The sequence below is a fragment of the Pocillopora damicornis genome, chromosome 14 (genome assembly GCF_964200805.1).
Source record: "Pocillopora damicornis chromosome 14, jaPocDami1.2, whole genome shotgun sequence".
Classification (NCBI taxonomy): Eukaryota; Metazoa; Cnidaria; class Anthozoa; order Scleractinia; family Pocilloporidae; genus Pocillopora; species Pocillopora damicornis.
The window spans coordinates 18546625-18563754 of record NC_142683.1 but is presented as its reverse complement, the minus strand read 5'-3'; the positions used below and the strand labels follow the sequence as shown (position 1 = coordinate 18563754).

Here is a 17130-nt window from a genome sequence, read left to right as displayed (position 1 = left end):
AAAACTTTTTATTCATCAGAAAGAGCTTGATTCGGTGTGTATTTTGTGTAGTGTCAAAGTTACAGCTCTCTTGTGTGCCGAAAAAATCCCTTCTGAATATTGAAACAATAAAATTTTGTTAAATGAGTTTGAAAACACAATTTTGCTTGTGGTTCTTCCAAGGTACCAAAAGCTCATTAACCAATTTCTATTGTTTTAACATTCATGCCTTTATATCTCTGTGAAAAAGAGGAATTCCTGAACATAATATAGCTCGTTAAAAAGAGTGCAATTAGCTGTGTTGTTTGTAAGTATAAAGGTATGAGCTCTTATGTGGCCTGAGAAAATCCCCTCTGAATATCGAAACAATATAATTTGGTTAATGAGTTTGAAAACTCGTTTTTTCCTGTGGTTCTTCCAAGTTACCAAAAGCTCATTAACCAATTTCTATTGTTTCTCTATTCGTGCATTTAAATTTCAATGAAAAGGAAGGACTCCGGGAACAGATGAAATTCGCTAGAAAGAGCTTGATTATTTGTACATTGAGTACAAAAGTCAAACTTATAGCTCATTTGTAGTCTGAGAAAATTCCCTCTGAATATTGAAACAATAGAATTTTGTTAATGAGTCTGAAAACTCAGTTTTTCTCGTGGTTCTTCCAAGTAACCAAAAGCTCATTAACCAATTTCTATTGTTAAAATATTCATGCCTTTATATCTCTGCGAAAAAGAGGAATTCCTGGAAAGGTTTCAATTCTATAGAAGGAGCTTGATCAGCTGTGGCTTGTGTGCAAGTTTTAAAGTTAAAGCTCTGGTATGAACTGAGAAAATCCCCTTTGAATATTGAAATAATAGAATTTTGTTAATGAGTTTGAAAAATCGGTTTAGCTCGTGGTTCTTCCAGGAAACCAAAAGTTCATTAACCAATTTCTTTTGTTTCAATATTCGTACGATTATATCTTTGCGAAAAAAAAAGAATTCAACGACAATTTACGGCTTGTTACAAAGAGCGAGATTAAGTGTATATTGTGTGTAAGTGTCAAAGTTACAACTCTGTCATGGGCCGAGAAAATCTCCTCTGGATATTGAAACAATAGAATTTTGTTAATGAGTTTGAAAACACGGTTTTGCTCATGGTTCTTTCAAGTAACCAAAACCTCATTAACCAATTTTCATTGTTTCATTATTCATGTGTTCATTTTTCTGCGAAAAAGGGGAACTCCCTGATAATTTATGGCTCGTTAGAGAGAGCTTTTATTAGCCGAGTATCGTGTGCAAGTGTCAAAAATATAGCTCTATCATGGGCCGAGATCCGTACGGATATTTCATTTATTGCAGTCAGTTTTAAATCTTACTATATGCTAGGGTGAACAATACCATCGAAATTACCCTTATTAACCTAATAAAATCACATGTAACACAATTTTTCCGTATTAGCAAGCCTATTTTCTATGACTGATTGTTGGTTATACTTTTTAAAGTGATATTTCCTTACAAGCAGAGTATTTCCTTGGAGACTCGTGGTAGGCTTAGGTGTTAACTTGGTCTAACTGGCATACTGCAAGGGTAGGAATGTCGATATGTTTGGATGCTTTTCCGCAAAAACGATGAAAATCGAGATGGGAAATTTCATTGTTATTTTCAGCCCTGTTAAAGCGATAACAACACTAATCATGAAAATAACAATTTTCTCGATTGTGATTAGTTCGCTCCCAGTTCACTTGCGCTACTTTTTGATGAGATGAGTCAAACCTGATTTTGTAAAGTCGGCTTTTTCTGCCACACACGGGAAACTGGATGGTGACGTCATGATAAACATGAATTTCATTGGAGCGTTTAAGTTTGTAGTCATAATTAGGTTCCAGGGCACTGCTCTTTTTCAGTTGATGTATTCCATCACGAAGAGGTTTCACAAAGTCCTCCCTCAGCAGACGAAACTGTACATCTAAATAGTGGTCCAAGTCTTTAAACCTTCTGTCGGTGATGTTTTCGCGAAGGAAGGGTCTGGAAATTAGATCTTCTACTTGAGGGATGACGCTTAACTCTCTGAAGTTTTCTGGTGGTTCACCTTGTGACTTCTGATCATTTGCAAACTTTGCACAACGAATTGCTTCATTTCTCAATTCTTCCAATTGCTGGATCTTCTCGTCAAGATGATCGATATCTTGGACCAGGTTCATCTCTTTCAGCTCCTTCAACGACGTGTTAAGCTGTGCCAGTGGTAGCTTGTAAACAAGATCTTTGCCAAATTTCTGAAGAAATGCGACAAAAATTTCCGTGAGATTACTCACTGTGCAAACACGATCATTTTCGTCTTTCCAATGGTTAGCATGAGGCATTTCGTTGATAAAACTCGATAAAACCGTCCCTGCAATGAAATTCTTCGCAGTGGGAGAACGTAAAATCCTGTCAGCGTTCCCGGCGATGAGGTTGTTCGCTGAGCATAGAAGATGAAAAGCAGAAATAACCAGCTTTAGAAACTCTGGGTTCGATTCCTCGTTGCTTAACTTCTCTGAGGCCAACAGCGCCTCGAACCTTTCCGCTTTACTGATGAGCTGTAAAGCTGGCGATGATTCTCTGCTGATTTGTTCCAACTCTTTGAAGCTGATAGGCCGAGTCACATTACCCTTGTCTTGCCTTGTTCGTCTTCGTTTCGGGGCGTCATCTATCCTCGGGACATGTTCGGACTTTCGCTTCCGATGGTGCGAAGAAGCGTTAAGCTTACTTCGTAAATCCCTCGGGTAATGTTGATAGGGACGTGGCATCTGTTTTGTGAAAGTGAGAAGGTGAGCAGAAACACTAATTCTTACCAACGTATTATGAAAACAGGGGTACCCTTCTTCATGTTTTGGACCCAAGTGACGGAAATAAAAAAAATTAAAAAAAAAGAACCTGTTCATAACACTGACAGTAATTGCAAAAGAGTGTTGAGACAAGGAGACAAAAAAACTAAGTTGAATTCGGCACTCACACTATTTCCCAACAACGGGTGGTATAAGCACTTAAACTAATTTACAAAAGAAAAGACTGCAATAAGATGTCAAAGCGATATTTCACTGCGAACATGAACTGTGGTTTTACAACGCAAAATAGAAAATGCAAATTTTAGCGAAGTAAATTTTGGACTCTCTACCAAAAAAACACTATTCAAACAATACGAAATCGTTCTTATTTGACTAACAACTTTCGCCTTTTATCTGATCTAAACAAAGGTTTTTTTTATGATAGTCTCTATAAAATGCCGCAGTGCAAAGGGCAACACTGTCTGATAAAAATCGTTTATTTCTCACGAAATTTTCGCTTAAAAGTTTGGTCGAATAAATGAAGTTGCTAGAATAACTGCGGATACAAAAGATGCATTCCCCGAAACTTCCATGTGCCAGTGGTTCATAAAATATGAACTTAATCGAATCCAGTTTAAAAGGCGAAGTTTTCAAAGATTATAAATCAAACAATAACTACTGACTACGAGTTGAAAAAAATCCCTTTTTTCTGACGAAAGGATTGAAACGAAAATTATCATCGGTAAGCTTTCAGAGACAGCCCAGCGATGAAGTTTCAATCTACGCATCGCTCTACTTGAGTCAATAATGTTTCCTCGAACGTATCATTTAGTTGCTGGAAGGCTGTTGTTCAGTTTTCAGGTTCTTGGATAATTTAGTACAAAAATTCCTCGAGCGATTCCAGAAGAGATCCTGATAAAAAGCATCACCAAAGTTTAAAAATACCTACCTTGAAATTACAAGTTCAAAACGTCATCAAAATCAAGCTTTGTTTCACGAGGAAAATTTTTCATCCTATACTAGTTTCTGCGAATTGCTTTTCAGCTGCGCAAATTCTACGGAAATCAGCAGCGTCATTCGATTGGAGGTAATTATGAATGTCAAAAATGCGAGACTTCTGCCATGTGATTGGTCTATTGTTTAAATACCTGTGCGTCATCGATTCTGAGAAACAGTTCTGTTCCTCTTCGGTTTCTGAGAATTCTTAGAAGGAATTTTAATTTTACTAACATATATATCTCTAAATAGAGGTTAACAAAACCACCACCACCAAACTGATTCATTCTGTGTCGGGGAATGAGGAAAAATTTTAATCGCTCCTGGCATTTGAGATTCTACTTTCGGTTTGCCCTGTAGTCCTTACGATAATTAATGCAAAATGGTCTCCTCCTGCCACCTGGCGAAAACACTTGACAAAATGCATATTTTTGGTATTTTCATAGGTCTGTTATTTTTAGACACATTCGTCATCAATTCTGAGAAATATCTCTGTTCCTGTTCCGCTTTTACGCGAATCAAAAGTCAGTGCTTGGAAAATGCTGCCGTGGTGTGATAATTCACTTCCAAGTGTAAAATGTTCCTTCAGTGAGTGACAGACGTGCAAATTTCCCAGGCAGTGCGACCAAATAGATGGCCAGTTAATATTCTTTTTCTCAGAGTACTCTTTCCTTTCTGTAAAACGGTAAATGGTGGAAGTTCTCGAGGAATGGAGAGAACATGGATTTCAATTCATATTTTTGTGTCAGTGTAACTTTTGTCAGCTTCCCATTGATTCATTGAAATTAAATGAAATTCCCCGCACAACCCTCTCATTTCATGATTGAGAAAGGATCCTCCTATAGAAAGGACTCCTATATTCAAGTCTTATTTACATTTTGGTGGAGGTGACGTTGTTGTTGTTGTTTTTTTTGCACTTAGTAAGTTACACTTTTCCTTGAGCAAGAGGGAGATGGGGGGAAGGGGAAGGCGAGGGGGTGAGGCGAGGTCCCACACATTTTGAACCCCTCCCCTCCTACTAACACTACCAAATGGTCTGTTATGGGCATATCTGTCTTAGTCCTCCTCAGTTCCTCTAGAGTTCAGGGACTGAGATGAGTTTCTCTTAATTAGTAAAATGTTGTTGAGGATGTCATACACAAGGGTGAAGTCCCTGCAACTTCTTCCTGCAGTACACACTTGAAATCCAAAGGACATCATACCTTGTGAATTACAAGTTCCAATCACTTCTTTCATCAATTCAAAGAAATTTTCCTCATAGAAAACTTTTAGTGAACTCTAAGGATTACTAACCTGTGGACTCTTGTATGCTAAGACTAGTTGCAGAGACTTGTCCCTGCCATTGTAGAAACTGTAACGAGAACAAATTTCTCATAAGAACAATATCGACATATGGTGGACATTACCCACATATTTTGACTTTACTTGGGCACTTATAACAGTACCCAGAACAAGAAGACTAGACTTGTTCCAACAGGATGAGAAACTTGTGATCAACCAGCACTGCGTGACCAAATTATCATACTTACCAGCCTCTTCTTGCCAGTGGAATATTTACAAAAAGTCAAGGGACTCTGGAAAAAAACCCTGTTGACAACTTGTTTACCTAGCCAGCCTGGTCAGCACTTCCTAACTAGTTGTAAAGTTCCCAATGACACCTCAAGAACTTTTTTTGATACTAACAGTAACTGTCTTTGATTGCAGAGAGAGAGCCATTTACATAATTTATGATTTCAAATGCATAACTTTACAAAATTTAACCCTTTCAGAAATAAAGTGTGTAGAAATACTCAACACTAATACACAGCCTAAAATATCATTGAGAATTTAATATTTTATTAGTATTAGTAAAATCTATCCTTTAGAAATTCCAAGTTTAAGAACTTCATGTATCCTTAATCAAATATTTAATATCATCCCACCATTCACTTTGTAATTTGAGACCCCAAATATTTAAACTAAGCCAGTAGAAAACATTTCTTTTTTATACCCAGACATTAACCCATTTATAGTTGTAAATACAAGACAAACTCAAAAAGTTTACAGTCTTTTACAATCAATATTTTCTTAATCACCAGGGAATTCCATTTTAGCTCTGAGAAAAAACTGATTTTGAAGTGATCAGAACTACAAGACACAAACTCAGAAAGGAACATCACTAAATGTTGGTTTTTAACTCTTCAACTCCCAAGATCTGATTGTTGATTCTCCCTTCTAGAAGCTACACATTTCTTTGTAAATTAGTAATGAGAATTTAGTGTTAATTACATTAACAACTTCTACCAGATAAGTTTGAGTTTTCCCATGATCTGTTTGTTGGATGAGGGGAGGATATTAGAGGGAGAAGTTATATGCTGATTACTTCTGGGAGTTAAAGAGTTAAATGTAATGCCTTATAATCAACCTTTTCCAAAACACCAGGGAATTTCATAATAGCCCTGATAAAAAACCTTATTTTGATGTGATCAGAACTACAAGTCCATTAATTAACCCTTTAACTCCCAAGATCTGATCATCAATTCTCCCCTCCAGCTACTACAAATTTCCTTGTAAATTAATTATGAGAATCAGGTGTTCAATCAAGGTAATAAATTGTACCTGATGAGTTTGAGTGTTCTCATTACCCGTTTGCTGTATAATACATGGATACTATTGGGAGAAGTTACATGGTAATCACTTCTGGTAGTTAAAGGGTTAATGCAAATTTTCTCTTTCTTTCATAACTTGGCTATTCTTCTTTTCTTGGAAATTTAAATTTTTTATGCAGTCATCCCATTTGTTATCACTCATATGATTGCAAACCAAATTGGATTCCACTCAGTCCTATTACCATTACAAATCCTTATAAAAACAAATAACATGTACACAGAACCCTTCCTTTATAGCAGACTCTATGTCTAACAATATCAGGTACTTCTCGAATTATTTTAATCAGTAATCAACTTGGATTTGAGATGATGAAGAAAGTTTTAATTTCCTCGAAATGGCCTGCCAATCTGAATACTTGTGGCTAACATTGCCACGACAGAATCCATTACGAATTTAAACATGCACTAAAGAGACGTTTACCCCAGAAAGAGGTGTAGTTAACATTTCTAAAAGGGGGAGGGGGAGGGGGAGGGGAGAGAGCCGCCTCTCTACACATCCAGCAATTTTCTTTACCTGAATCATTAGATTTTTATGTTGTTGACTAAAAAAAAATCATCTAAGAAAGGATGTCAGGGGCACTTATGCCCCCCTCTCACTCCCGGTCACGCTATTGTTACAGCTGTTTATCATATAGCTTTTCTAATAATGAGTTCTATGGACTATTCGTGTCTAAGCTCTTATCTTTAAATCACTGTGTCTTGATTATTGTAGAAAAAAAAGAGAGAAAAAAGATTGGAATAACAGGCTGTTACACGTTATTCCTATAACGTTTTGTTACTTACGGTCAATATAAGATGAACTTTGGAATCAAGTCATAAAATATTCCTTGCAAGTTACTAAAAGAATGTTTCACTGAAATATTGCCGTCAGGAAAAATAATGAATTTGCCTATCACCATCAAAAGCTATAAATCAAAGCAATATATAATAGTTTTATGGATTATTCATCTTGACAAAATTTCAATGAGTGTCAGATGTGATCTTGGACTACATTGCTTTTGCCTTACTTCGCTCTTTGATTGCTTTAGAAAACTCGAGCCAACTTCCTAACCAATCAAATGCAAAACTAAAATCGGTCACGACGTAGTCACTCGTTTTCCCGCGCTTTTCATTTATATTCTCGCTGGCTTCTAAAATTTTTCTACATTGCTGAATGGCTATTATGATAAACGTGGTTTTCTTAGAACGACACTCAATCTAAGTGAGCTCTAGTAACGAAAAAGTCACACTATTTCATCTAAGTTTCCATAGTTAGCTAAGTTTGCATGTTCAGACCAGGCAGGGTGCTTTGCACCATCCATCTCAGACGCTAATTGGTTGTCTTCTACAAGATCGTGATTTTCTCCACCAATCACAGCTCCGCAATCAGGACACATGCTTTTCTCCATAGCGCCGCCACACTCGGTAATGACGTAGATATGTCCCTGGGGACATTTGAACCAATGACCGGGTTTAAGGTTCATGGCAGTCACGATCTGTTCTTTTTCTTCTGGTGTCAATTTTTTAAAGCGGGGATTGGATGTCCTGGACAAGAAACAATTTTTCAGTCTTAAGTCCCATAATAGTATCTCACTTTGAGCAAAATAACTGCGTAACTAAAATAACCAGCCACCATAAGTTTCTTTGAAAATTAGTTCAGACACACTCTTTTGGAAAAGCTTTTCTATCTTCACGATGAAGCCTAGGCATGAGTTACACTGAGTCTGATGATACCTTAACAAAAATTACCAAAATGTAGAAGTCGATTCAATAAGCTCATTCTCTTTTAAATACTACTATGTCGTGGAGCACATCAAGGTTCGATGAACATCTTTAAAAACTTTTCAGTCATTAAGCTAAAGCGATCCTTACAAAATTACTTTCTGCGAGGGAAAGTCATTTTTTGAGTCGAAATGTTACTGTTTGAGGACATTTCCCTCTAGGGTTTAAAACAAACCGTATAGTTGCAATGTCATTCACTAGTTTATCCAGTTCTTCGTCTGCTATGCGCTGACCGCCGGACAGTTCCTTTTGTATTGCAGTCATCATTTGGCGGGAAGGTTCGTCTAACTCCACTTCGAGGCTCCTGATATCACGGTTCAGCGAATACAGCTCCAGTTGAAGATTGAGTCTCGAGAATTCGGTGTTTATGTCTTGTAACTCTAGATGCCCTACCCTGTCAGACAGAAGCCGCTTCTTTAGGTAGCCAAGCTCCTCGGTTAATCGCTGGTCTGTTGATAATACAGACGAACTTGTTAAGCTTTTTGGAAGCTGCATGTCAAGTTTAGTGAAATTGCAGAGCTTGGATTCTCATAAATACAGTGAGCTCATTGATCAAATACTTAAAATGCTTTGGTGTTAAAATCTCAACTTACGCTGTAACTTCTTTTCAGAGCAATCCTCTGGAGACACCGTTCCTAGAACGCTTTGCATTTTCTTTCCTGCCGAGTGCAAACGCTGTATCAACATCAGCTGGTTTTCAATGATTGCGGCTGTCATCTCAGACTTTGTTGTTTTCATTATGCTGTTTTTTCGTTTTTCCAAGTATGCTTTGACACTTTGGTCAACCGTCTGTAACATCTCACAGGCACGAAAGAACAGGCTCCCTTTCTTCTTTTCCAATTCGGTCTTGTTTCCCATCAATTCTCTTTTCACTCGTTCGATATCTTGTCGCTGCCGTTTGATGACATTTCCGTATCGCAGGCTCTTGCGGACCGGCGTATTACACCGTGGACACTGCTTTCGCTTAATCACACCATCATCTTAGTCCATCCAGCTTTAAACAAGAAGAAAAATTAGGCATCACTAAAAGTGACTCGCACTAATATCCTTCACAGCTCTGTACAGCGACATGTCCCGTTTAATGTAAAATCACATGAGAAGAAGACTGGCAATTTGAACTGGCCTAGAAACAGTGTGCACCCTCGCTGATAGATAAGTGTGTTGAGATGAGAGCCCGTATGTAGACACGGTTAAGACGTTTACCCGCGTATCTTTTCAAACATCTTAAATGGAGATCGTTCTCGTGTTTACATAGCCTCATTTACACATATTTAAGAGAGATACATTCTCCACCCTTTGTAATGTCTCTTCTCTCCGCAAGTCACGAATAGAATGACACAGACATTACACGGGGAACGTTTAAAGAGCCAAAAGACAGGAAAGTCATACAAGCTTTCCCGGTGGCCAGTGTGAAGATCGCAAAAACCTGTCTCGATATGCGCCCAAGTTTTTCCAAGCATTCGGTGTCAATCAGTATTATATGCAATAATGATAATAAAAATAACACAACCCCACCCTCTTCCTTCCAACCTCTACTGCAAGGCTACTATCAGCACCACAGTCGAGCTATGAAATTTCTCTCCGAACAAAAGAGGGAGACATACGTAACCTTTTCCTGGTTGTCGCCTTGATAAGTCAAAGAATGTATACCTAATTAAGTGCGTGGATGATAGGTATAATCCGATTGCTTTTTTCTAATATTTAAAGCATACTGTTACTTCATACCTATCCAGGCTAGTTACTTCAAAGACATGTTGGCAGTCTGGAAGCTTGAGGAACCGAGCAGATTCGTTTTCCTCCTCCCCGAAGAAAATCTCTCTTACTGGGGTACACTCAGCACAAATGCACTCTTCTTTGCACAAACCACAGCAATCGTGGCCACAAGACAATACTTGGTTGCATGGTTCGTTACATCTTGGTCTTTCACACATCTCACTGCACTTCTTGGTACAAGCGTGATGAGGACACTTCCAAAGACATTCCTCGTGGCAAGGTGTACACGGCTCTCCACACTTTTCTGGGCATTCACTGTGCCCGCACAGGTTTTCACACTTTGCGCTACACGGCGGACACGACTCTTTACAACGCGACATGCACGAATGGGAACAAATCAGAACACGACCACAATGCAGCTTGCATCGCTTGTGAATACGACCCATGCGACACTCGCCACAAGTACCAGAGCACGTGTGACCACATTCCAACGTGGCTTCACAAGGATGAGAACAATCAGCAGGAGTTGCCGAGCAGGCGATAGAGGCGAAATGTCCACAAAGCCAATCGGTTTTCTTGACAATCTCGTGGCATTTCTTGGTGCAGCTTTCTCTGCATTTTCTTTGACACCTATGACCACATGGAAGGTCCTTCTCACACGGTTTTTGGCATTTAATCCTCTCGGGATTAGTGTCGCATCTTACCAGCATAGTGTGACCACAGTTTGGCAACTGTTTCTCAACCTCTATTTCACAATTTTGCTCACAGACCTCCCAGCAACGCTTTGGGCACGTATGGTCACATCTTGCCCTTTTATTTCTACAGGGTTTTTGACAGCGAAATTCCACGTGATCTCTATCATAAGGATGACATTCCAACGTGCATGCATGACCGCATTTCAGGCGTACTGCACATGGTCGTTGACACCCTCCCTTGGGAACTTTTGTGTTAAAATCTTCTGCTGTTTTAACGCTGATTTCATCGTTGTGGATTTGACAAACGACGGGCAAGACGTTTCCAATACTGCTACTAGCCTTCAAATCTGTAACAATCTTCTTCCAAATGTCACTGTGTTTTGAGAGAAGGCCAAAATTTCCAATGCAGTAGAAACCTTTCCTTGCACGCGAGAGAGCAACGCATGCCCGGTTGACAATCTTGATGAATCCGACTTTCTCATCTTTGTTACTGCGCACGAGCGACAGAAGGATGATGTCGTTTTCTTCACCTTGGAAGTTGTCAACTGTTGTCACACGCACACATCCGACGGATGGATCGTTTTCAGCCCTAAGAGATTCTCTGATGGCATCTTCTTCTTGAAGGCAGTCTCTAATGGCGTACATCTGTCCCGTGTAGGTTGTCAGCAGGGTAATTTGATCGGCTTTGTATCCTTGCTGTAATAAATATCGACATAGCGCGACCAAAAACTTGGCTTCGTGCTCATTGACATGGCTGTGCGACTGATTACCAGACTCTTCTATATATTTGTGGTTGATAAAGAACATGTTCTTCTTCATTCCTTTGATATCATCATATTTCTCCACCGACTCGTGATTTTCAAGATCGTCATAAATGTGTTTCATCAAGGTGGCAATTTCAGGTCTCATACGATGCTGCACGTTTAGCATCTCACACTGAATTCCAACATTCACCATTCGCTCAAACAAGGACACATCCAACTTGTACCTCTTGGCTAAATCATAGACTGCGGGGGTGGGTCTCAGCTGCTTATGATCACCAATTAAAATCAAATGCTGACAGCCCGGGGTCAATGACGCAATGATGTGAGCCTCCAATACTTCAGCGGCTTCTTCGACTATAACGATCCTGGGGCGGATCTCCTTGAGAATGCTGCGGTATTTTGCGGCACACGTGGTCGTCATGCCAATGACACATGCTTTGCAAAGAATTTCGTATTCTTCCATTCTAGTGATCTCCTGCTCTCTTTCTACAGCTTGATCATACTCGCCTTGCCTCGTTTTGAAGAGCTTTTCATGATGTTCCTCTGCCCTCTTTCTCCACAGCCTGTAAAGTCTCCAGCGATCTTTTGTGTTCAACCGGTAAATATCATCAAGATACATCTCCTCGTCTCCTGTCATGAGCCCTTCACTTAAAATATTTCGTTTTACCTCCTCAGGGTTGGTCGCGTCTTCAGGCGAGAGGATTGCTATTTCATGAGCGATGTGGCTGAGGTCTTTGTCATCAAAAGGCTCGTTGTCAAAAGCTGCACCATAGCCATAACCATACGCTTCCCCCTCGAAATCACCAAGGAGAGGGAATTCTTGTTTACTTTCATCTCGCCTTTTAATTCGCAGCCAGTCGAGAAGAGCTTCGTCAATTGATTCCGGTCCAGCTTCACTAAGTTGGGAGTAATGTGCTTTCAGCGCATAATCATGATGACCAAGGACTTTCATGGACACCACGCTGGTTCTCAAACTTCGTAAAATATAGAAAGATCTTTCGGAGAAGACTTTTTGCTTCAGAGTGTCATTTTCAGTCTTCAACCTGGCTCTGTAAATTTCATCTGGAACCACTTTTTTCCAATGCATTTCCCTACGAAGATTCTTCAAGGAATAGTTTTCAAGTGTTCGGCTAATTTTACGGCCACCAACACGAATGACATCTAAAAATGATACAGAAAAACTTAGTCAGCTTTATTATAAGTATTTGCCACGTAACTAGATAAAACAATAATTCTTTTAAAAGAATTTAAAATTTTGACCCGATGGAGAGTCATTGCTGGGACTAAACTTTCAATTGTTGGAAACAACAATGGAAAACTGTTCAGTGGATCACAAAGTTCTTGAAAAAGAACCCTCCTTAGTTCTACAATGCAAGACATAATATTTATCACTTGCAGTAAATCTTGAATCTTTTTTTCAGGGAATGTAGAGTTTATATTAATCACCGCTGGCTTCAATAATAATAATAATAATAATAATAATAATAATAATAATAATCACATCTCACTTTTCGTTGTTGACAGGACTCCTTCCAGAAACTGGTCCAAGGCGTGATTTGTGTAGGACACCATCAAGATTGGTGTCCGTTCCTTCTCATCCTCCCAGAGAGAGGGGGTCTGTAAAAGAACACGTGCAATCTTCCAACCCACATATGTCTTTCCAGTCCCTGGTGGTCCTTGAATTACGGCTAGCCTTTTGGTCAGCGCCATTTTGAATGCACGCATCTGCGATTTATTGAGCCCAAGACTTTCCCTGTCTGGCCAGCAATGGTCGTTTGGGGTACACTTACCCTCTTGTACAGCTGAAGGGATCTCGTTCTCCATAGGTGTTTCCACACCCGCCGAGGCATTAGGCACAATTTCCATGGCAGATGGGGAATTCTGCTGTTCAGCCAACTCAAGAGGTTCTGAATATGCCTCCTTCTTTGCATCTAAGACGCCATCAAAATGAAACTTGAACTTGCTGTTGTTTTCTTCCTGGATTTGATACTCAGGTGGCTCGACATCCCCGCAGCACTCCACAATCTGCTTCTGGAAAGGAAACTCAGAATTTATCTCCTTGAGAGCTTCAAGGACGTGTCTGTAAGATTCAAAATAGGCTGGAGACTCTATCATGACAAAGATCTGCTTTTCCTCAAGAAACTGGTTCACTTCCTCCGAGGTAACGTCCCCGAAACGTACCTCCAATAGTCCGTCTTTAAGTTCCTTGGAATCTGGATTTTCCACGGTAGCGAATAGCAGCGTATTAAAGTCGTCTGCCGAAAGACAAAGCAGTGTTCCGTACTTGAGTCGTTTAGTTCGCTCCCAGTTCACTTGCGCTACTTTTTGATGAGATGAGTCAAACCTGATTTTGTAAAGTCGGCTTTTTCTGCCACACACGGGAAACTGGATGGTGACGTCATGATAAACATGAATTTCATTGGCGCGTTTAAGTTTGTAGTCATAATTAGGTTCCAGGGCACTGCTCTTTTTCAGTTGATGTATTCCATCACGAAGAGGTTTCACAAAGTCCTCCCTCAACAGACGAAACTGTACATCTAAATAGTGGTCCAAGTCTTTAAACCTTCTGTCGGTGATGTTTTCGCGAAGGAAGGGTCTGGAAATTAGATCTTCTACTTGAGGGATGACGCTTAACTCTCTGAAGTTTTCTGGTGGTTCACCTTGTGACTTCTGATCATTTGCAAACTTTGCACAACGAATTGCTTCATTTCTCAATTCTTCCAATTGCTGGATCTTCTCGTCAAGATGATCGATATCTTGGACCAGGTTCATCTCTTTCAGCTCCTTCAACGACGTGTTAAGCTGTGCCAGTGGTAGCTTGTAAACAAGATCTTTGCCAAATTTCTGAAGAAATGCGACAAAAATTTCCGTGAGATTACTCACTGTGCAAACACGATCATTTTCGTCTTTCCAATGGTTAGCATGAGGCATTTCGTTGATAAAACTCGATAAAACCGTCCCTGCAATGAAATTCTTCGCAGTGGGAGAACGTAAAATCCTGTCAGCGTTCCCGGCGATGAGGTTGTTCGCTGAGCATAGAAGATGAAAAGCAGAAATAACCAGCTTTAGAAACTCTGGGTTCGATTCCTCGTTGCTTAACTTCTCTGAGGCCAACAGCGCCTCGAACCTTTCCGCTTTACTGATGAGCTGTAAAGCTGGCGATGATTCTCTGCTGATTTTTTCCAACTCTTTGAAGCTGATAGGCCAAGTCACATTACCCTTGTCTTGCCTTGTTCGTCTTCGTTTCGGGGCGTCATCCATCCTCGGGACATGTTCGGACTTTCGCTTCCGATGGTGCGAAGAAGCATTGAGCTTACTTCGTAAATCCCTCGGGTAATGTTCATTGTAACGTGACATCTGTTTTGTGAAAGTGAAAAGGTGAGCAGAAACACTAATTCATACCAATGTGTTATGAAAACAGGGGTACCCTGCTCCATGTTTTGGACACAAGTGACGTAAATTAAGAAAAAAGAGAAAAGAACCTGTTTATAACGCTCACAGTAATTGCAAAAGAGTATTGAGACAAGGAGCCGGACAAAGTTAATTAAGTTGAATTCGGCACTCACACTATTTCCCAACAACGGGTGGTATAACGGGTGGTTTAAGCACTTAAACTAATACTTTAAGCACTTAAACTAATTTACAAAAGAAAAGACTGCAATAGAGTGTCAAGGCGATATGTCACTGCGAAAATGAACTCTGGTTTTACAACACAAACTAGAAAATGCAAATTTTAGCGAAGCGCATGTTGGACTTTCTACCAAAAAAAAATTATTCGAACGATGCGAAATTGTTCTTATTTGACTAACAACTTTCGACTTTTATCTGATGTAAACAAAAGTTTTGTTATGATAGTCTCTACAATATGCCGTGGGCAACAGTCTGATAAAAAAAATGTTAATTTGTCGCGGAATTTTCGCTTAAAAGTTTGGTCGAATTAATGAAATCGCTGAAACAATTGCGGAGACAATAGATGCATTCCCCGTAACTTCCATGCGCCAGTGGTTTATAAGATGTGAACTAAATCGAATCCAGTTTAAAAGACGAAGTTTTCAAAGATTATAAACCAAACAATAAGTATTGAGTACGAGTTGAAAAATCCCTTTTTTCTGTCGAGCGTTCATGGTTTAAAAGCTTCTGTTCTCAAGAGGAATTCATGAAACCTGAAGAAAGGATTGAAACGAAACTAATGATCGTCATCGATAAGCTTTTAGAGACAGCCCAAGATGTAGTTTCAATCTACACATTTTTGGTATTTCACAGAAATACAAAGGTCCTTAAAATGGCTATACTTGAGTCAATATTGTTTCCTCTAACGTATCATTTAGTTGCTCGAAGGCTGTTGTTCAGTTTTCCAGGTTCTTGGAGAATTTAGTACAAACATTCCTTGTGCGATTCCAGAAGAGATCCTGATAAAGAGCATCACTAAAGTTAAACAAAACTTACCTTGAAATTACAAGTTCAAAACGTCATGGAAACTAAGCTGAGATCAACCTTGTTTCACGAGGAAAATTTTTCATCCAATACTAGTTTCCGCGAATTGCTCTTCAGCTGCGCAAATTCTACGGAAATCAGCAGAGTCATTGGATTAGAAGTAATTAGGAATGTCAAAAATGTGAGACTTCTGCCTTGTGATTGGTCTGTTCTTCAAACACTTGTGCGTCATCGATTCTGAGAAACAGTTCTGTTCCTCTTTGGTTTCTGAGAATTTTTGGAAGAAATTTTCATGTTACTAACATATATTTCTAAATGGAGGTTAACAAAACCACCAAACTGATTCATTCTTTAGGAAAAATGTTAAAAATCATGGACACGAACAACTTTCTATCGCCTCTGGCATTTGAGATTCTACTTCCGGTAGGCCTTGCAGTCCTTACGATAATTAATGCAAAAATGGTCTCGTCCTGCCATCTGGCGAGAAACACTTGACAAAATGCATATTTTCGGTATTTTCATAGGTCTGTTACTTTTAGACACATTCGTCATCAATTTTGAGAAATACAGTTAGTAAGTTACACTTTTCCTTGAGCAAGAGGGAGATGGGGGAGGGGGAAGGGGGGGTGGTTTCGAGTCCCACACATTTTGAACCCCTCCCCTCTTACTTACACTACCAAATGGTCTGTTATGGGCAATCTGTCTTAGTCCTCCTCAGTTCCTCTTAGGAAAATGTTGTTAAGGATGTCATACACAAGGGTGAAGTCCCCGCAACTTCTAACTGCAGTACTCACTTGAAATACAAAGGACATCATACCTTGTGAATTACAAGTTCCAATCACTTCTTTCGTCAATTCAAAGAAATTTTCCTGATAGAAAACTTTTAATTGAACTCTAAGGATTACTAACCTGTGGACTCTTGTATGCTAAGACTAGTTGCAGGGACTTGTCCCTGCGATTGTAGAAACTGTAATAAGAATAAATTTCTCTTAAGAACAATATCACCATATGGTGGACATTACCCACATATTTTGACTTTACTTGGGCACTTATAACAGTAACCAGAACAGGGAGACCAGACTTGTCCCAACTGGATGAGAAACTTGTGATCAACAAGCACTGTGTGACCAAATTATCATACTTACCACCCTCTTCTTGCCAGTGGAATATTTACAAAAAGTCAAGGGACTCTGGAAAAAACACTGTTGACAACTTGTTTACCTAGCCAGCCTGGTCTGCACATCTTTACTAGTTGTAAAGTGCCCATTGACACCTCAAGAACTTTTTTTGATACTAACAATAACTGTATTCACTTTTTTCTTTGATTGCACAGAGAGAGCCATTTACATAATTCGTGA

The 17130-nt window shown here is 39.4% G+C and overlaps 1 protein-coding gene across 1 annotated transcript; it reads right to left on the bottom strand.

The window, feature by feature from the left end:
• Positions 1 to 1289: 1289 nt before the first annotated feature.
• Positions 1290 to 16995, bottom strand: LOC113673878 (NFX1-type zinc finger-containing protein 1-like). Its single transcript, XM_089194918.1, has 8 exons — positions 15785 to 16995; positions 12847 to 14695; positions 9892 to 12499; positions 9370 to 9389; positions 8760 to 9146; positions 8342 to 8615; positions 3711 to 7929; positions 1290 to 2743 (listed from the first exon to the last, which is right to left on the bottom strand). Exons 2-7 carry the CDS (start codon positions 14693 to 14695, stop codon positions 7629 to 7631), a joined length of 5439 nt encoding a protein of 1812 aa, XP_089051044.1. The 5' UTR covers positions 15785 to 16995; the 3' UTR covers positions 1290 to 2743; positions 3711 to 7628.
• Positions 16996 to 17130: the final 135 nt, after the last annotated feature.

What these genes read in the sequence shown, in the direction of transcription:
- LOC113673878 (XM_089194918.1), bottom strand. Translation starts at nt 14,695, where the DNA reads ATGTCACGTTACAATGAACATTACCCGAGGGATTTACGAAGTAAGCTC. An exon ending in AGTCCTGTCAACAACGAAAA is followed by an intron (nt 12,500 to 12,846) that starts GTGAGATGTGAT and finishes TATCATTTTTAG; the next exon opens with ATGTCATTCGTGTTGGTGGC. An exon ending in GAAGTAACTAGCCTGGATAG is followed by an intron (nt 9,390 to 9,891) that starts GTATGAAGTAAC and finishes TCTCCATTTAAG; the next exon opens with ATGTTTGAAAAGATACGCGG.